This window comes from Octopus bimaculoides, chromosome 23, assembly GCF_046866305.1.
Source record: "Octopus bimaculoides isolate indiv1 chromosome 23, ASM4686630v1, whole genome shotgun sequence".
NCBI classification, from domain to species: domain Eukaryota; kingdom Metazoa; phylum Mollusca; class Cephalopoda; order Octopoda; family Octopodidae; genus Octopus; species Octopus bimaculoides.
In genome coordinates this window covers 36,524,329-36,546,035 of record NC_142950.1, presented here as the reverse complement: position 1 = coordinate 36,546,035, position 21,707 = coordinate 36,524,329, and the positions used below count along the sequence as shown (strand labels likewise).

At 38.5% G+C, this 21,707-nt stretch overlaps 2 protein-coding genes across 6 annotated transcripts in view; one reads left to right on the top strand and one right to left on the bottom strand.

Annotated features, from left to right (window-relative positions):
* The window catches only part of LOC106878311 (protein Wnt-1), a 77,228-nt gene extending 57,422 nt beyond the window's left edge, over window positions 1–19,806 (top strand). For 2 of the 3 annotated variants that reach the window (XM_089340270.1, XM_014927501.3), the window contains exons 4-5: window positions 13,198–13,348; window positions 18,755–19,806. In XM_089340270.1, coding sequence (XP_089196396.1) covers window positions 13,198–13,348; window positions 18,755–19,089 — 486 coding nt within the window. In that variant the 3' untranslated portion in view covers window positions 19,090–19,806. Of the gene's footprint in view, window positions 1–13,197; window positions 13,349–13,666; window positions 13,784–18,754 lie in introns of all 3 variants that reach the window. The other variant, XM_089340271.1, reaches the window with a different exon arrangement.
* The window catches only part of LOC106882622 (protein Wnt-9a), a 278,778-nt gene that overhangs the window by 231,825 nt on the left and 25,246 nt on the right, over window positions 1–21,707 (bottom strand). The gene's annotated exons all lie outside the window — the stretch shown is intronic.

Genomic DNA, 21,707 nt, shown 5'->3' with positions numbered 1-21,707 from the left:
TTCATTATTGAATAACATTGTTTTGTGATAATTTTATACACTCAAAAATTATGTCCCGCCAGCCATCTTACAGCTGAAGACTTCCCTCCACTTCCCTCTTTTACAGGAGAAGGGGAAGAGAAATCGCAGAGGGGAAAGTACAAAGCCCACCTCGCAGCAGCAACAGCGAATGCTGTAGCGGTAGCAGCAGTGGTAACATCAACAACAGCAGTGGTAGCAGTGATAGTATTAGCGGCAGTAGTTACAGTAGCAGCAGCAGTAGTAGTGGTGGCGGCAACACCACGAGCAACAGCAGCAGCTGCAGAAATGACAGTGGTAGCACAGACAGTAGTTTCGAAGGAAGTAGCGGTAATAGTAATGGTGAGAGTAGCAACAGTGGAAGAGGTCAGAGCTCCACCACCACCACCACCACCACCACCACCACCACCACCACCACCACCACCACCAACAACAACAACAACAACAACAACAACAACAACAACAAAAGCGACAACAACAACAAAGCCAAAAGGTTTGCCGACGTAGCGAACACAAAGAGGGAGATGTTTTCCATCGCACTCGTTGAGAAAACACGGGAACTTTCAAAAGCAAACCACATTATTAAGTTTAAGTGGAGTAAATCAGCAGTGCTCGTACCTCTCGAAATGATAGAGTCTAAACAAAAAAAAAGACGGTCTATTTTAGATACGTATCATGCAAGAGTAGGAGAGCGATAATCGCCTCCATTAGTCAGGTTGAGAAGTCCCCAAAAGAAATTCTAACCGATATGGCCCATATACAGAGAAGGAAGCAGTATTAATCCATGTAAAACCAGAATATCGAAAAGATCTCGGACCTGATTCAGCTGCTCAAAGGGGTGGGGTGGGGACTGCGTGTCGTTGTGGAAGGCAGGAAGCTCAGATGCAATATCTGTGGGGGCCACAAGCCACCTCAGAGCCTTCTGTCCAAAACGTTGGGAGGTACGCGGCCACACCTGTTGCCTACATCGCATCGTCAACAACAGTAACAGCAAGAAGAGAGAACTTTTAACAAAACTGTAGCCTCGTCTCCAACAACAACAGAAGCACGTGAACCCCATACAATGGAGATAACCACCCAGGTTGTCTCTCACACTAGCCCCAACTCCTCACACCCTCTCTCAAGCATACTTTCATACAGACACGCTCACGTTGTCACAAACACAGTCACTGAGACAGATCCTACAGACACTAGTCCCTCTTCTTCCGTAGTGAAGACGTGGACGAACCTTACAAAGCGAAAAAAACAACGAAGACAAAAGAAAAAGAAAACAGGTAAACTTACACCAACACCTGAAAATACAGCAAGCCCTAGCACATCGAACATAGACACAACAAAAACAACACCAGCACCATAACCACCACTACCCCAACCAAATCCATCAATGCACTCACAACGACACGTAGCCTCAAAAAGAAACTTTATACTCACAAATACAGAAATACCCAATTATATGCTGGTGTGGAGAGCCGACAAAAGTTCGGTGGCTCTCATAGCCAGAAACAAAGAGATTGAGTGAGGGGTGCAATTTACGAAGAGACTATTAGCCGATTTACAACAGGAACCACGACCAGAACCGCAGCCCGGGTCACCGGGGTTCCAACAGCTCTAGGAGGGTAAGTGAACCCGTTCTTTTTCTTTTCCTTAACTCTTTCGAGCCGTCATCGCTATTGTCAGAGGGGGATCCATAAATGTTTGCGGGATGAGGTCGCGCTGGAAGCAAGGCCGTTTTCTCAATGACTTCATGTCGCATGAGTTAGATGTGAAAGTAGCCAGTGAGACCAGGATTTCCGATACACACGCTGTGGCACCCATTTTCGACGATTATGAGATCTACGCATCTCTTAGTCGGTTCGGAATGGGACGCGAGGTAGCTGTGCTGTTTAGGAAAGGTCTGGATCTCGAGGTTCGGAGTATCTTCCTGGACCCGGAGGGCTGGTTGGTGGTCCTGTACTTGAGCAACAGTGAAGGTGGTGCCTTCAGACTAGTCGCTGTATACGACCTTACGAGGGCGTGGCAGCCAGATTTGTAGGTCTGTAAATAGAAGTGGTATAAGCTTCCGTAGTTCAGAGTCGTCGGCTACATGGACCACAAATTTAAATTTGTGATCTGCACGGTCGACATAGATAGGGACCACAGACAGGGGCCCGAATACTGAAAGCTGAACGCATCATTCCCGGGGCACCAAGATTACAGAGACTGGGTTAGCAAATTAGTCCATCGGACGTTGGCGGGTGAAATCGTCAACAACCGACGGTGGATAGCCCTGAGTAGAGGCGATAGGTTTAAGTAAGGAAATAGCGTTAGAGGAATGTAGGCTAGATGGAGACTTAGAAAGCTAGATGAGGCACTATGGAAAGCCATAGCGACCGACGTGCTGGTGGTGAGATTGGTTCTTGATCAATTCTTCAAAGCCAAGCACGAAAGTTGCGTTGTCAGAGCTAGGGTGCATGCACTGAGACGAGAGGGGAGGAAAGCCGTTCAATGGGCCCGGATGGCGGAGGTGCTACGTGGAAACAAAGCAACAATTCGGTCTTTGGCGAGCTGTGATGGGTGCATAACACCCAAATCCAAGCAGATTTGTGCAGAATTTCAGCGGCACTTCGCCGAACTGTAGGGTGCGCATGGTAGTTTGGGGACGGAGGTGTATTTCACCTCCTATCTCAGTGGCATGCAACGGCTCTCGGCCATGGATGCGAAATTCTGCGAAATAACGATAATATACGGGAGGCGATGACGAGCTGCGCAAGAGAGAAGTCTCCGGAGCTGGATGGTTTGCCCTTCGATCTTTATTTTCACACGCCAGACTTGTTCGGTGGTCTCTTGGCAGATGTCTACAACAACTGGCAGCAGAACGGAGTGGTGGTGCTGTTGAGAAAGGACCCGAACAAGCTGGAAAAAACTGATCTGCTGAATGCAGATTATAAGACTTTGGACAAGGTGTTAACCAAGACGGTGTTAGCTTGTGGTTGATAAGCTGATTGATGACGCGCAGATATGCGCCATCCGAAACAAAACTATCTAAACAGCCTCCGCCTCACACGCTACATCAAAGAGAGGAGCCTGGCATTGGTAGAGCCCTGATCAGTTTGGATCAACCGAAAGCTTTTGATAAGGTCGACCACCAATACTTGGAGGCTGTTCTCGCGGCAGCAAATTTCGATCCCGTTTTCAGAATTTTCAGAGGCTAAATCGTTGCAATGTACAGCGACAGCCAAAGTAAATGGCCACCTGTCGGAATCATTTAGCATCGCTTGTTTGGTCCGTCAAGGATGCCCACTCTCGCCTCTTCTGTACGTGCTGGTTTGGCTTGGAACTCCAGGCGGACAAGAACTGGGTGGTGGTGACGAGCAGAGTGGTCAATCTCACCCATAAATGGGCTGAGAGGAAGCTGTCCACAACAAGGTCCGGTTTCCTATTTCTGGTCGGATGATCGCACTGGATCATTGTATCCTACAGGATTTTCCAGTTTTCATCTTTGGTGACACCGTCTGGGGTTTGCTCATATCACGCCTTTGATATTTGTCGGTCGTGATATCCACAAAGGTCCCAATGTATTATTCTTGCCACATTGTCATAGCATCTTTTATAAGCGCGTTGTGTCAATTTCGGGTGCTTGCTGACGATTTTATTCCATCTTGGATTTTATTTCATCCAGCCAATTTTGAACGCAGCACCAACCACAATCTTCAGTTACTCTTTCATTTCCTTTTCCATTATCGCATTGTGCCATACCGTTTCATCCCTCTCACCACACATTCTACATTTGTCTAGCAGCGTTGTCTATTCTGCACTTCACATAGTTAATCATTAACGCTTGTTCTTCAGCTGCGCATATGAATGCTTCTGTCTCTATCTTCAGGTCACTCCTACTCATCCATAGCCACCGGTCCTCTGTATCTTTCTTCGCGTTCATATTTATTGCAAACTGGCTGTACATTTTTTTCCTTCCATGCTTTTTCTGTTTTTTTGTGTTCATTTCTTGTTTAAATTTTTCTTTCATTACACAATTTTCAGTTTTGATGACGCCAGCCTTTTTCGTATGCTTCAACAATGGCTCCACCGCATTTTTTATATACCACCCTAACCTGTTTTCCTCCGCTTCGATGCAGTCCTGGCAACTGATCAAATCTCGCCTACCTTTTCTTCTGGACAAGTACAGCCTATCAGTATCACTCAATGGGTAGAAGGCTCCGTATACTGTCAACATTTTTCTGGTCTTGGTATCCACCTTCATCACATCTTTTTTTTTTTTGCCATGTTATAATTACCACTCCATACTGAAGTGATGCTATCACCCATGTATTAACTGCTTGGATTTTATTCCATCCAGCCAATTTTGAACGCAGCACCAACCACAGTCTTCGGAAATGCTCCATCCTCACTTCAGTTACTCTTTCATTTCCTTTTCCATTATCTCGTTGACGTCTAGTACACTAAGGTATTTGTATCCTTCCGTTTCAATTTGCTAAATCATGTCTCTATTCGGTAATTTTATGCCTGCTAGGGATTGTATCTTGCCCATTTTTAGATAGATTATTGCGCACTTATTGAGTTCAAATTCCATTCTAATATTAGTACTAAAGCAGTGGACCGTGTTCATCAAGGAACTCACTTGTATCTCATCTTTGCCATACAGTTTCAAATCATCCATGAAGAGGAGGTGGTTGATTATTTGGGATTTCCCCTTTAGTTAGTACCCCAGGTTCATTTTCCTGAGTACCAAGGTTAGGGGTATCATGCAGAGAACGAAAAGCAACGGAGATAGGCTGTCACCATGGAAAGTCCCGCTGGTGATACCCAGGGTACCCAAGCTTCTTTCGTAAGATGTCAGTTCAGTTTTCCATCGCACCATACTTTTCTTCAGGAAACACGTTACATTCCTCGCAATTCCAAACAGATCTAAACACTCGATGATCCACGAATGTAGAATCATGTCATAAGCTTTGCGATAGTAAATCCAGGCCATCCCCAGATTTGTTCTCTTCCGTTTACAATCTTGCATTACCATCTTGTCTATCAATAGTTGATCTTTGGTACCGCTGAATCTCCTACTACAACCTTTTTGTTCCGGTGGTAATATATCTTTCTCATCAAGAAATTTATACAGTTCTTCTGTAATTCCTCCTGACAGTAACTCCCACATTAATGAGAGGTAGGAAATTAGTTTGTAATTGAGAGCAGCATTTTCCTTTCATGCATCCTTAAGCCACAACACCGTTCATCCTTTTGTCAATCAGCCGGGGATTTGTACTCTATTGAACTATGCATTGAATTGTTCTTCGATTAATTTACGGCAACTACTGAACATTTTAATCCCATATCCCTATACACCACCAGGTCCTGCTACTTCCTACTTGCTTATTTTTTACTCATATTTCTGATACTGTCTTCTGTGAAGTGGATAGCCTCTTGCTGGGGGTAAGAAGCTGTTTGCTTTAGGCTGCAGAGCCATTCAGCTGTAGTATTATGTTGTTCTTGCTTACTCCATATTTTACCCCAAAAAGTCGGCTTCCATCAGCATCAGGGACTAATCTTTTACGTTTTGTACCATCATTAATCTACATTATTTACATTATTTACATTTGACGGATATTTGTCCTCATCTTGTTTGTAGTTAACAACGTTTCGGCTGATATACCCTCCAGCCTTCATCAGGTGTCCTGGGGAAATTTCAAACCTGGGTTCTCATTCCTAAGGTATTTTTCGATTTTATCATCATCATCATCATCATCATCATTATTATTATTATTATTATTATTATTATTATTATTATTATTATTATTATTATTATTATTATTATTATTCATGTCACTGAATCGAACTCGGAATCTTGGGGTTAGTAACCACTACGCCATATGCCCGTTGACAAAATCTATTTTGGTCGGTCCTAAGCAATTTGCTTTGCTGGTATTGCTTAATTCGTTGTTCAAACCTAGTTAGCTTTGCTATTTTTGCATGTATGCGGTGCTTCAGTTCTTCCATTATAACATTCATGCCGTTTGCATCGACACCATACTTCTTCGTAGTTTTTCGGATTTCCATTCTTCGGAATTTTTCGGATTTCCATTCTTTCTTAAGTTCTCCATTTCTTTTCCTGACAAGTACTGACACTACACTGCTCAAGAAACTTAAATCTTGAGAAATACTCCTTTAACACCACGGTTGATTATTTCCTTTTCTATCCGTCGCTGTTTTATTCTCAGTAGTTCTCAATCCCATCCTTTCCGTCACAATTCTACTGACAGCCTTGATAAGATTATTTGTTTGTGAGATGTTCTTTGTTTCAATGTGTTTCAGAACAATATTGACTTTATTCGTCTCTTGATTTAGTCTCCATTGGTTAGCCTTCTTAAAGTTGCACATAAATTCTGTCCATTTTGTATTTAATAGATCCAAAATCTGTCTATCATTAATCGATCTTCATTGTTTGAATAGTCACTCAACTCAATTCTTTCGCGATTCACGGTATTATATTCTTGCGAGCAATTGTCCATCTCTTCCACTATACCACTTTTGTTTCTCACATGCTCATTATTATTATTATTATTATTATTATTATTATTATTATTATTATTATTATTATTAGTGGTGTTGCTATTGTTGTTGTTATCATCATCATCATCATCATCATCATCATTTTTATTATTACTGAGTGAGAGAGTAACGCATACCATCAAAGTGATACTGGGGTAAAATATAAGAAACCCAGTATGTCCATCATGACTACCTAACAACTTCTTCATTCCCAGTTATCGCGGCCAAAATTAGGATGTTGAATGTGCCGCCAGAAATATCGATCACCTGGTTAGTGACGGCCGTCCTGGAAGGTCTAAAAGAGGACGAAGCGACAATATTGGATATCAAAAAATACCTAAGCAAAACTGGTCTGGTATAGGTATGGAAGTAACTTTACAATCTAAGCAAGACCATATCGACCAGCTTCCCGATCTAATCGATCTCCCGGATGGTACTTTATTTCATTCGATTTGCCATTAAGGCATTACACAGAAGTAGTAGCTGAGGGCTGGACGAGGACACGATGATGATGGAATGAAAGAAATGGTTGGTGGGAGAAGCAGCAACGCCCACCGATTGTTGCATTCTCGAAAACATAGTTATTTTTATTTAAAAACAAAACAAAATGAGGCACTAATCCTCTTACCTCAGTTCAATAATAATTCCCGTAATCGTCTTTACAAATTGAGGCGCTGAGCCTCTTACCAAAGAATACAAACAATATTGACAATGCAAATTGAGGCACTAAGGCCTCTTATGCTTTCTCTTCAACCAGGCCATATGCCTCCTGCAAGCAGTCATGTAATTCCACATCGGTGCGCCAAAAGGCAAACCTATACTGGTCCTTTGGGAAAGAGTCCATCACCCTGAACATTTCAACTTCCGCTAGGACCTCCACAGTTACCTGCAGAGGCCATTCGGGGTCTTCAGTCCAGGGCAGGGTCCCCTCCCTCCACCCCACCAGCTTCTTTACGAAGCTCTGTATCGCCCCTTCCTTATGGAAGAAGATCACAAAATCATCCGTCATCGCACTGGGAGGGGCCACATCGGTGGTACAAATTCCCACCGACGAGGTTTCAGGACATGCCGGCAGTGCACTACCAACCACCGGCAATATCCCATTCTTTGTTTTTTTTTCTTTTTTTCCTCCCTTGTGCTACGGGAGGGTTAGGGTTTATCCGAAATATCTTCCCACCCTCCCGCAGCTTTAGGGTCCTTCGGTGAGCAACCATTGTTGCCCATGTTCTTGCTTTTTTCCTCTTTTTTCTTTTTTCCTCGACTGCCTTGACCTCTCCCTCCAAAGGAGGAGCGGGGGCGCTACTTTTATTAGCTGCTCCAGGACCCTACTTTGGTCCTGGGAACAGTTCTTCTTAATATGGCCCGGTTCCAGACACAGGTGACACTTGGTGGGGCGTCCCTCAAGAATCCCCGGATACTTAGAACCAGCCATTTTAAGAAAATCTGGAAACACCAGATTCTTGGCTGATTGGGTCCACAGAGTCACAACCGCTTTCGACCCCACGCAATCAGCCGCAGGCAAAATTTTGACATTGAGGAGCTTGGCTCCGCTGCCACCCAGACCCCGGCGGATAGTGTCTTCTCTCCAATCGGGTTCTATCCCTGGTGGCAAACAGCAAACCCAAACCCTTGTCAACGTCTTCCCACAATACGTGAGAAGAAACAATATTTCTTCACCCTCTAAGGGCTGACTTGCAAAATTGCGAGCCTCTTCAGGGGTATCAAATAGCAACCATACCGTCGCATATTTGACACCCTTGGAAATAAATTTTATAGTTGGCATAGACTCCTCCAACTCTCTCTCTGTGGCGGTCTTTTTAAAGAGGGCGATTGTGTCGAGCGACTTGGAGTACGTTCGCAGCAGCACCGTCCTCACCAAGACTTTTTATCCACTGTTTGGGTAGGGCAATTTCCCTCTCCAACACCTTATCTTTCTTTGCCATGCTTGAGAGCAAAAATGTCCAAACCAAAGTTCAAATAAAGTTCGAAGTCAAAACAAAAGGAAGACAGAAGAAAGACGGAAGACAGTTCAAAACACAGCAAAATAAAGCACAATTCCGGCCGACAGTACTCCTGGCCTAGGGTAATTCACCTTCAGGAACAGTTCCACAAATTGGTACGAATTTCACAAATTTTTGGTAAAATCCTCAATTTTTTTTTTTGGAGGTGAGACAGCCCCCCCCCCCAAAAAAAAACCCAACAATTCTCACAGCTAAGTGAGTCACTTAGCGCAACTGCAGGCAGACTAATGTCCGGGACCCGGTGAGGATTTCTTATTTGCAAACAGAAAAACAATATCAAACAACAAAACCCCACTAAATCATCCCCAAAACAGATGCCTACCTTACAGACGCGCCTTCGACGTTCTTCAGTTCAAAAGCCGCTGCGAAAGCACGTCTTGACAGCATTCAGGGCAAAAACAACACTCTCGGATGGTACTTACCTGTCGGTGTTAGTGGAGGGTAGAAAGTCAAGATTCCATATAAATGGCTCTGTAACTCACTTAAAGGCTTTCTGCCCTGGAACAAGAAAAAATAAGCTCCCACTGCTGCCAACACAACAAACACCACAAATGCAAAATCATGAACAAATGCTCAACACTCCTACACCTAAATCCACACCCACACGCGCACCCACTCCCAAACCAAGACAAAGAAGGATTCTACCTCCAGTTGCCACAGAAAATCAAGTTTCTCTTGAATGCCCTACCTCCCAAACCAACGTCAGCTGCAATGCCATGGAGAAAGAAGAGCTGAACGATCTATGGATCACAGTGACAAAAGTTTGTAGGCGAAAGAAGAGTAGAGTACATAGCTCTACTCCAAGAGATCAACAAAAGCATATTCTGAAGCAACAACTGCAACACAATTCACAACCTCTCCAACAAAAAGAAGAACAACAAAATCAAACACAGCAACATTATCAATACCAGCACGAAATCACGGTAATACAGAAACAACCAATGACAGAACTTCAAACACAAATGTTCATCTGACTATAGATGAAATGTATCCATTAATTTTACTGTTGTGGACAAGTACAACAGTGAATTGATGGATTTTGTCATTAGAAAACAAAAAAACAAACAGGCGTAGGAGTGGCTGTGTGGTAAGTAGCTTGCTTATTGCACATGCGTGAGTTAGTTGCTTCCAAATTAAATGTTGTCAAGACGTGCTTTCGAGGCCGTCTTGAAATGAAGAAATTTTGAAGGTGTTACTGTAAGGTAGGCATCTGTTTTTGTGGGATTTAGTGGGGTTTTGTTTTCAAATAAGAAATCCTCACTGGGTCCCGGATATTTGTCTGCTTGTAGTTGCGTGAAGTGACTTAGTTTTGAGAACTGTTGTTTTTGGGGGCGTATCCCGCCTCAAAACTTCGTTCACTTTAAGTGAATAGTTTTTTTTTCTCACTTAATTGTGAGGGCGTATTTCACGTCGGAAAAGCTGTTCACTTTAGTGAATAGTTTGTGTTAAAAAATTGTGAAAATTTAGAAGTTATTACAACTTCTTTTTACCAATTTTCGTGAAAGTTGTGTTACAAGTTGTAGTGTTCCGGGTTCAAGTGGAGTACCGATTGGGCCTGAAGTACGAAGTGGTCAAGAAGATTTTTTGCTGTGTTTTGAACTGTTGTTTTCTGTTCTACTTCTATCTTCTTTGTGACTTTCTTTATTGAACTGTTTTTTCTTCCTGTCTTTTTGTTAAAACTTTTTTTTTTGGTTTCCTTCTTTTTCTTCTTTCTTTTTAATTTGGACTTTATTAGTGAACTATTTTTTAACTTTTATTTATAAAAATCATGGCAGAGAACAAAGACAATGTTTTGGAGTGGAAAATTATCCCACCCAAACAGTGACTGAAAAATTTTGAAAAGAGAACGGTGGTGCTGAGGATTTATTCCAAGTTGCTCAGCACCATCGCCCTCTTTGAGGAAAAAGTAATCGAAACAGAGTTGGCAGAATATCTGCCAACTATTAAATTTATATCTCGGGTGGGGGGTGGGGGGTCAAGTACGCAACAGTATGGTTGCTATTTGATACCCTCGAGGAGGCTCGCAAATTTGCGAGCGAGCCTTTGGAAGGCAATGAAATCTAGTTTCTCCCCACATATTGTGGGAGGAAGTTGACGAGAGCCTGGGTTTGTGTGCTGCCACCTAGGATAAAACCCGAGTGGATAGAGGATACTGTCCGCCGGGGTCTGGGTGGTAGCAAAGACAGGCTCTTGAACGTTAATATTCTGCCTGTAGCTGATTGGATCTGGTCGAAAGCTGTTTTGACCCTATGGACCCAATCAACCAAAGATATGGTTTTGCCAGATTTCTTAAGAATAGCCGGTTCCAGGTTTCTGGTGATTCTCAAGGGATGCTCCCCCAAGTGTCACCTGTGCCTGGAACCAGGCCATATCAAAAAGAACTGCCCCCGGAGCCTAGGTAAGGCCTGGAGTAGGTAATAGAAAAGGTTCCCTCCGCTCCCCCATTGGAGAGAGAGACGGAGGAAGTCGAGGAGGTGAAAACCTCCTCGAAAAAAGGAAGAAAGCGGCCAGGTTTAGCAATTACCATGTTGAATTCGAGAGAATTTTTTCTCCTTATATAAATCTTGAAGAAAATATGTTCTTTTCTAAATGAAAATTAACGATAAAATTTTCACTTTGATATTTCGTAATGATTATCTGACCTACTCTAGTCGATTTTTATATGAAAACAAAGCAAAAACATTCCTCTATATCATTTTCAACACAACTCAAGTTATAGTGCTCCAGCTAATTGAACTAGAATGAAGGCTACTCTACAGCAGTTAGAAAAAAGCCCCAAACGGAACAAACTTTGTAAATGCGTGGAAATACCAGGTTGTTTGAGGGGCACTGACATGATATGTAACCGTCGGATTTTAATTAAAACTATATAGAAGGAAGTTCACATTCAGATCTTTGAAGTGATGTCTGACTTTTTATGGAAAAATCTTTATTTTGACATGAAAATGAAGAAGCAAAAAGTGCATTGTTGCGTTTTCAAATTGTGCTTGTCTCCATTGTACGGCGTTCTAATTGAAAATAATACTTTAATTAAGATTGTCGGATTTCGCCATTAAATAGTCCCTATACCATTAGGAATGATTGCCAATAAGGATACTGTACTAAAAAAGTATGCAAATTCAATCAGCATGCAGAATTTGGGAAGCCAGCCTTATGAGCCTATGCCTTGAGATAGACTTTGATCCACCACCTTTTTTTATATATCAAAATGGGGAATTTAAGGAAGTGAAAATTATGTGATTGTTTTGGTAAAATTTCATACTTAGTTAAACACCACTATTTACATTCATAAAAATTTTTGTAAATTGTAAATATACAAATGAAAAATTTGTTTTATATTAATATAAGGGATAATGCCCCGAAGGGGGCAATACCCCGAAGGGGGCATACCCCGAAACTAGTCTGTAGATGCCAGACCAGCAAGGTGAAGCGGCTGACCTCCCCTGTTCGAAGGTTATAAAGGACACAGGTTTGCGTGTCACATATCTAGCTAGAGGCGATGGCCTCTTGGAGCTAATCAACGGCAGCATTCGTCCTATTTTTTTGGACTGCCATGTTGGCTTGGCGATAACTATTAATATTGTTTTATATTATCATATGTTAAATTAATAAAAAATGTTTTTCAAAATTGGTATCTTTTACGTTTTCTTTTATGTATTATGTATGTATGTACGTATGTATGTATGTATGTATGTATGTATGCATGCATGCATGTATGTATGCATGTATGTATGTATGTATGTATGTATGCATGCATGCATGTATGTATGTATGTATGTATGTGTGTATGTATGTATTATGTGTGATTTACTTAGTGTATATACATATATGCATGCATATATATATATATATATAGTCCGTGTGTGTGAATGTGTGAGTGATATGTGAGTGTGTGTGTGTGTGTGTGTGATTGTGTGTATGTGTTTGTGTGCGTGCATGTGTGTGTGTGTGATTGTGTGTATGTGTTTGTGTGCGTGCATGTGTGTGTGTATGTGTGTGTGTGCGTGTGTGTGCGTGTGCGTGTGTGTGTGTGATAAAAATATCGGGTAAGTATCGAGTTGAGGTTCAATAAGTCTAGATATTCCGTAGATGCTAGTTTCCGAAGCATTAATTCCTGATAGTTAAAGCATTACATTACAGTATTAGAATTGTAATTACTCGTTCCATGTTATAGATACGTTTCAATCGATATGTTTATTTTATGTATTCCAGAGCGATAACAATCTACTGAGGTTAGGTGGTTCGCTAAGGCTGAGTTTCATGACTAAATACAGTATACGAAGTTGTCAGTTTTATCCTTGTAAGCAGTTGAAGAAGTTGTATTGACGAATACTTTGTTGGCTTGCAGTCCTAAGTTAAATTCTTCTGATAGAATAGCTGGAGACGAATAAAAGCAGCTTCTCGATTTTGACAAAAAAATTTCTTTAAATTATTAATTTCCCCAAAATTCAATTATAATGGTTTATGAATTTTATGAAAGTATCACCAACACTAGAAAACTAACAAATTCAGTTTATTTCAAACTGTGCAATGAAGCTTCAACGTACACCTTGTGTAAGTAACTTCCTTTTCTTTCATTTCTTTCGGTGAATATATATAAGTATGGTTTGTTATCTTGCAGCACGTAACAAGTGAAATGAGCCAAGCCTGTAAATGTCATGGTATGTCAGGAAGTTGTCAAATAAAGACGTGCTGGATGAAACTTCCTTCGTTTAGAAAAGTTGGAGACTTATTAAAGGATCGATTTGATGGTGCTACCAGAGTCCTTCCTGGTAAGATTAAAAGAGTTACTTAATATACATTTGTACGCAGACTAAAATGCTTCTCTTCTTGCTATTTCAATTGCATTCATTAAAACCAATTTATAGTTTACTAAGCTCTAAAATAATTTTTTTTTCTATAATTCAATTCATTCTATGAGCCGATCACTAAGTTTGTCAGTAGTTACATGTGGATGAAACTGGAATATGCACCTACAACCAAAGCACTGGCTCGCGAGTTCTCAAATGTGTATCTCCTTTGTACTCATGCAACTCGCTACGCAAACATATCTGCTTTTCAAAATGTTATTTATTTCTGTGGCTTAATAGGAAGACAGGCAATGCCCAAACGCTTTTCAGGACTCCCAAGACTTGTAGGAAAGAAGTTGTCTTTGGCTCGAATGCTTGCAACAGAATGAAGTCCGCTACATGGCACACAAGAACCAGGTGGGGTGTATAATTTCTATTTAAATTTTGGAGTCCAAAGTGTTACTGTTTAGACTTAAATTTTTAATATTTCATAATCCTAGACTTTCACATTTGAAAACAAATTTCCAAAAGAAAAAAAATATAAAATAATATCTTAATGCCGTCTTCTTTCACATTAAAAAATTACCATACGTAATTTTTGCATTACTATAGTTTGTGTGTCAAATGCGCGTTCTCTGAGACATAATGGCACCAGAGCTGTCCCATGACACAGATGGCTGAAGTGGAATATAGTAAAAAATCTACACGGTCTTCGTCGGGGTACAGCAGAAAAATGGTGTCTTAAACAGGTGTGAACAGTTCTTGGACAGTATTTTGTCGAACTTCTGAGGGGTAGCTTTTGAGGAGTGCTTTTATTGACGCTTCGCTAAAACATTCAGCACTTGAGGTGAAATGGTACGAAGTGTTAATGTATCTGAAATGTAGAGATGTATTAGAAGGATAGAACCTGGTAGTGATAGGTTATATACTTGATAGGCCAATATATATTTCAAACATCAATTATGGAAGACGTCTTGGTAAACAGGTTTGAATTTGTTTGTAAACTTGTTGCAGCTGCTGCACAAGCTTGTATTATTCTGAGATATATCCAACTCTATTCCAACCACCTAAAATGTAGGAACGGGTAGGTGGAGTCAGGCTTTGGTAGTATATGAGTAACTTAGATTAATCGAAATCATTCGACAGAGGACATTAGGGTATCTGTTTTCGTTTCCTTCAGAATCTGGGTATCTGGATTGCACAGCAACATCTGTTGGTGGTCTGAGTAAACTCTCACCTATTTGTTTAAGAATCGTTTAAGATAAACTCGGCTTTTCAATAGTGCCTTCTTGCTTCGTCACTATATTCTGGTTTCTGAGATTTTACTGCAGAGGGATCATCCTTCTCCGAATGGCACACAAGAGGGAAATGTTTCATCTTCTTAAAAGAAATTATGTATTACAGTGTCACCGACATACCTTGCCGCGACAAAAAGATTAGAGAGCATTGTATCTAGCTTCATTTTGAAGAGATGGGGTGATTTGGTCAGAAGGTTCATTACTGCTAACACTTACATCACAAAATATCTGAATGTCGTGGTATAAGTCTCAGCAGCAGACTGACTATGAATGGCTACTACAGCTGATAGTACTCGAAATTCCTCAGAGGCTGTAATATTTCTTTAGAATCCTGAAAGGTAAGCCGGTAAGGTAGTCGTTTGTTAGACGTATATCTCCAAAGCTAATGACTTCAATTGAGATGCTTTTCTTGGTTAAACTTTTATAGAAGACTAGCTTGGCCTAGCGCTCAGAGCTATTTAGAAGCTGCTGAATCTGGAATTTCTTCAAGCGTTCTCAGCCCTCTATAAGTTGGATCGGAGAACATCGGAGGAACATCACATTTTGCATTCTAGAGATATTGAGTGAGGGGTACTCGACTAGTTATTAGCAAACGTTTTCTAGCACACTATCCAGTCGATAATTATAGACATTATTTTCCAGATATGATACGTGTGTGCAGTGGTAGGTAGGAAATCATCCCTATTTGCACAGTAGTGATGTTAGTTGGGCCTGTCTATTATGACGAAAATGGGAAAAGGAACAAATGGCTAACATGTGAACTGATATTATCGTGTATCGGATGGATCCGTTTGACATCGAAATCCAGCATAAAGTTTGCCACATTGCTTTCCTTTAGCATTCAGATAGTTTCCTCCCGCCGTGATGTGATAGTGAAAGACATAATGTAAGGAATAAGAATTTGGTCGGTTAAATCGGCACAAATATGAAAGTTCTCATGACCCATGATCATCACAAATTATTTCGAAATTATACTTTATTGTGGATTCAAAAAGGCAGGCAATCAAACTAGTGGAACAAAGAAGAAAATCAGGTTGGTTTTTCTGCACTTGCTTGAGTCGACCTCAGTTTTCTTTTATATAGTATCAGGTGGGATGGCAAGTTGACCGGTCTTCAATATTAGCGTGTTGTCTTGCTTTGTGAGAGAACGATCTGTATTCTTTTTGCTAGCATTCGTCTGGCGCATGATAATATTTGGTCTGATTTTTCGCATATTCTCCGATCGAATGTGAGGTAAGCACTCTTTATTTTTTTACTTTTATATATCCTTTCTCTATTTTTTCTCTCTCACCCAACCCTGCTACCGCAAAGTACAGGTTATCGTGAAATACGATAGTGCTTGGATAATAGGTCTTGGAACCACCCATTATACAGAATAGGAAAAGATTTCGGCGTCTGAATTTTGATAATGTTAGTGCTATTTGTAGACAAAGCCAAATGTCTCGTCATCTAATTAGTGATGCGCATGAACAGATCGACAAGTTTCCCACTCTCTGCCAACTGTGTAAGGTAACTTCAGAAAAAAGAACGAAGAAAAAGCTACTTTAAGAATTTCTGTCGCGAAGATCGTTACATTATCACTCGAAATAAAGTCAATATCTATCGTTGTTCTGACGTCCTTCTATATTCCTCCAAGGTATGCGGTACATATAGTCGACTCATGTTGCTTGAAATATTTCAGCAAAATTGTCTGATAATAAAAATGTTTAATATTAAACGCAAGTATTAACATCACATAGGGAGGTACTCCAAAATGCTATCTCACCATTGAATCGGAAACCTTGAGAAGTCAATTGCACTGGGGGGACTTGTTTTGTAGTTTTAGGTGTCTTAGAAATAACTTTCAAATATTCAAGTAATATTTTTGGCTTTTCAGTAGATCGCGTAATCCTTTTGCAATCCCATATTAGATACTTTTTACTCTTTAATCAGAAATTTGGAACTTTTTGTCATTTCCGGATACTTTCTTGTTCTTTTCAGTTAGTAATATCTAGGTAACTTACTGATTGTTATTTGTATATAAAGTCGATCTGTTTGTAAACGTGTTCTTAACATTCTCGTCAACTATCTATAACGTTTCCCACAAATCATACTTTTGTTACTTTTATTATCCTTGTCTTTTATTTTCATGTCTTTCTCTTTTTATTTTGTTTCTTTTTCCCCATCATTTGTCGTTATCCAATTATAGCTACGATTTTTATTTTTATATTCCACATTCTCTTTATTATCATTTGTAAGATCCTTGTACATTGGCAGTCTCTAGGCTTCATTTTTGATGTTTTAGTAATAAAGAATTTTGTTGTCTAACAGAGTTCAGCTATTTTCATTTCTTTCCTAGGGGCAGTTCTCTCAGTTTTCATGTCAGTTTCAACAAGCATGTCCCAGATGATTGTGATCGGGTAGTTGCTTTCTATAGCGATTGATATATGTTTATACAGACTTCTCAGCTCTCATGCCAAAATCTCAGCGTAGATGTCAGTTGGTAAAATCGTGGACTCCCTTGCAGAGACTAGAAATCCCGAAATAAATAACCCAGGTCAATTAACACGTACTTATGGCATAATCTGTACTTGATGTTTTAGCCTCTTGTTTCATTAATTCAATATCCCTCACAGTTTTCCCATCGTTCTTATTGCCACGAAACTGTTCGCTCAATGTTAACGCCAGGAAAAAAAGAGAAATGCCGCGACACTTTGGCTTATACTTCATGTAATACAGATATATCTGTTTTATAATTCTCTCTTTTTTATCTGTAGAATTGTTTACATTTTGTTCATTACTATTAATATTTTTTTTACCTTCTTGAAGCAATTAATCAATATTGTTATAATGCCCAGCAATCAATACTTACGTGCATATATGCACACAGAGACACATATAAGCATATATATATATATATATATATATATATATATACATACAAACATGCACGCACACACATAGACATACACTCACATAAATACGTGTATGAGTCTGTGTTTAAGTTACACGAAAATAGCTTCCTACCATCTTGATTGCAATATATATATATATATATATATATATATATATATATATATATATATATATATACATACATAATACATACATACATTCAAACATACATGCATGGATACATACATACGTACGTACATACATGCATACATACATACATACATACATACATACATACATACATACATGCATGCTTTTAAAAAGCAGAATGGGTATTTATGGAATTTAGGCTCAAAATAAGCACATTTCTTATAATTTTGGGAGCTTCTTCCGAGTCTCCAGAGACATTCTACTACTTTCGGCACTATTCGAATCAGAACATGTTTATTTTTTATTTATAGATGCTTTTACTTGAACAGTTTCTCACTTTACTGATTTTCTGCCCTGGGCATGCTTTTTGGATATTTGGTTAAGTCAGGTCGTCTGCAGTTTCCTTTCATTCAATAGGTAGTTTCGTATCAATGAAGATCGTTATCTCCGTTTTCGGCATACACATTTTCATGTCTTTTTTTTACGCTATTAATTTGAAGTGGCTGTTAAGGAGAATTCATAATATTTTCACTCTGATTTTAGTGTTTTGTTCAATTTTGTTTGTGTATTCTAGGATATGTAATTTACTGACAGAAAACTGTCACTTGTGAGAAATTATTTTCATGTATGATGTAGGAAATTGGTTTTGGAAAGCAATATTATTGCGAACAGTTAATTTGTTATTGGGAGTCTTCTTTTAATAACGTTTATAGTTTTCCTTCAGTGTTTTCAGTTCTTGCGCAATATCTTATTTATATCCAATTTTATATTCGTATAGTATTGTATATAATTGTCATATTGTAATTTATTGATACTTTACAAAATTAGACAAGAACCCGCATCTAAAAATATCTCCCTTTATCTAATATTTAGCTTGTTCCAAGCTTCTATTTTACCAAGTCATCAATTCGTTTATTGCCGGTATGTATGGAAAACAATGTGTACTATAATCAACCGTCTATCATTAGTATTGAATTTCCAAAGTCTACTCAGTTTGATTTTTATTGTTGCTATTGAGTGTATATCAGAATATTAATATATTTGTTTACATTTGTATTCATTTTAGGTAATGCAGGTAGTGATCGAAGGCGCCGAAGAAAATTTACATTTACACCTTTTGATCCGAATCACAAGCCACCAACCAAAAAAGACCTTGTCTATTTTGAGAAGTCTCCAGAATTTTGTAACCAAAATAATGGAATTGGTTTCAAAGGAACAGTTGGTCGAGAATGCAATGATACATCCCTTGGACTAGAAGGTTGTGACCTTATGTGTTGTGGCCGAGGTCACCAATCTCAGAGTTACATGGTTCTAGAACGATGTAATTGCACTTTCCGCTGGTGCTGTGAGGTCATGTGTGAAGCGTGTAAAGTCACAAAAATGAGGCACACGTGCCTATGACAATGGCTCCAAATTTAAGTATATCTGAACCATCGGATGAATATTTGACACAAATATAGTAAATGAAACTACTGAAGCAATGTATGAATTAAGACTGTATTATCAGCCCTGAAGGGATAAATAAACATTGTGACTGTATAGGAAAGGTTTGAAGATTTTAAAATATCATGAAGCCTAATCTGATGCCACAAAAAATTTGAGAATGTAGAAGTTGCACCAACCCATCCTTCAAATGAAAGTCAATGTTGCAAAACAAACATTTATGAAATTAAATTTATAGTGGACTGTTTGATGCATAAACACTGAAAATATGGCAAAGTTAAGTTTGCAAAAGTGACAAGTTTATACTCATATATGTGAACTTATATATTTTTATAATTATGCACGTATAAACACCTCATAAACGCTCCATATGTGTAAAATAATGTATATTTATATGCATAAAAATTATGCGCAAAATCATATATATCAAAATAAATTATAAATTGTAACTTTTATGAATGCTCAAAGGACGAGGGAAAGTTTAGGAGAAGGTATAAAATTGGAATATAATTTCTTTTTTTAATCAATATCCTTGTTGTTTCTTTAAAATATGTATATGTAGTAGGAAAGTTTGTTCAATTGGTAAATAATTTTAAAAAGATATCAAATCATTCGTGTATATTACAGTTCACCAGTTAACACAATTGTAATTAATAAAAAATCCATATTTATATTATGTGCATATATATGTAATATATAAAAAGATGTACATACGAATATACACGCACACAGACATATAACATATATGTATAAAATATTTACTGTCAGTCTCTTTGTCTCTATCTGCCTGTGTCTCTCTCTTTCTCCTCTATCTCACTGTCTCTCCCTCTCTCTCTGTACATCCATCCATCCATCCATACATACATATATGTATATATATATATATATATATATATATATATATATATAAATTTTATACACACACACATCTATATATATATGTGTGTGTGTGTGTGTGTGTGTGTGTGTGTGTGTGTGTGTGTGTGTGCATGTATGTATGTATAAAATTAATATAAACAGCAGGTTTGCAATGTTTCACCAAAAAGGAGAATTACAAATGTCACTAAATGTGACTAGATGTCACATTTAGTGACACACACACGCACACACACACACACACACACACACACACACACACACACACACACACACACACACACACAAATACGTGCATGCTTGCATATTCTTTCAAACTTTTATGTTTTTACTTCTTTTCATCGTCAGGTGGCCTCACTTTCAAATTTTTAGCCGTACAAATCGACTCCAGTAGTTATTCTTGAATTTGAAAGAGCTTAATCTATCGGGCTCTTTTGGCCGAACCGCAACATTACTAGAGCGTGAACACGCCAGCACCAGTTGCCAAGTGTTGACACAAACACATGCAAACTCACACATATGTGCATATATGTGTGTGTGTGTATGTCCATGTGTGTGTATGTTCATGTGTTTATAAACATATACACACAAAAACACATGTATATGTTGGTAAATATATGTACCTACATAGACATAGACATACCTTGACTCCACAGAGGGAAAAAGTCTCGTTTCATATCTTAATTGAAGAGGCAAGTCACTCTAAATGCACTAACGGAGCGTAAATGATTTTTTCTGCATTTGTATTATATTTCATCTTATTCGTTTGCTAGTACATGTGTGCGCATGTAAATGAATAAGCATACGTATGTACATATACACATTTAGATGTCCAAATAGATATCTTTGTGGGTATAAAAATAAGTTTTATACATGTATATATCTTTTAAAACACAAACACATACACACATAAACACACACATATATACACCCACACACACATAAACACATACGCACACACCGCATATACGCATGTATACATGACCGAGTAACATTGTGTAGTGTGTGTTCTACTGACTGACGTAAATGGGTCTGTAGATGCATGCGTCTGTATACATTTGTATGATGGAATGTATGTATATAAACTTGTCTTCTATTCTCTGGGTAGCGTTCGATCTGTAGGCATGTATGTAGTCAATGTTCATTTTCGAGTTATGTACTTCAATAAATATTAAGCTACGTAAAATAAATTATTAAATGAAAGGATATGAGATAATTTCTATAATAATGGGACTGTATATATATATATATATATATATATATATATATATATATATATATATATATATATATATATATATATATATATATATATATATATATATATATATATATATATATATATATGTGTGTGTGTGTGTGTGTGTGTGTATATATACATATATATATATATATATATATATATATATATATATATATATATATATATATATATATATATATATATACGGTTTAGATATAGATTCAAGGCTTGAATATGGTACTTATGTGAAGGCACCCGAATATCACATCCCAAAAGGATGGGTGATTAAAATCAAACAATAAGCAACACGGATTTCAAAAGTGATTGAAGTAGCATGAAACGTGCGTACTGCAATCACTTTTGAAATCCGTGTTGCTTATTGTTTGATATATATATATATATATATATATATATATATATATATATATATATATATATATATATATATATATATATA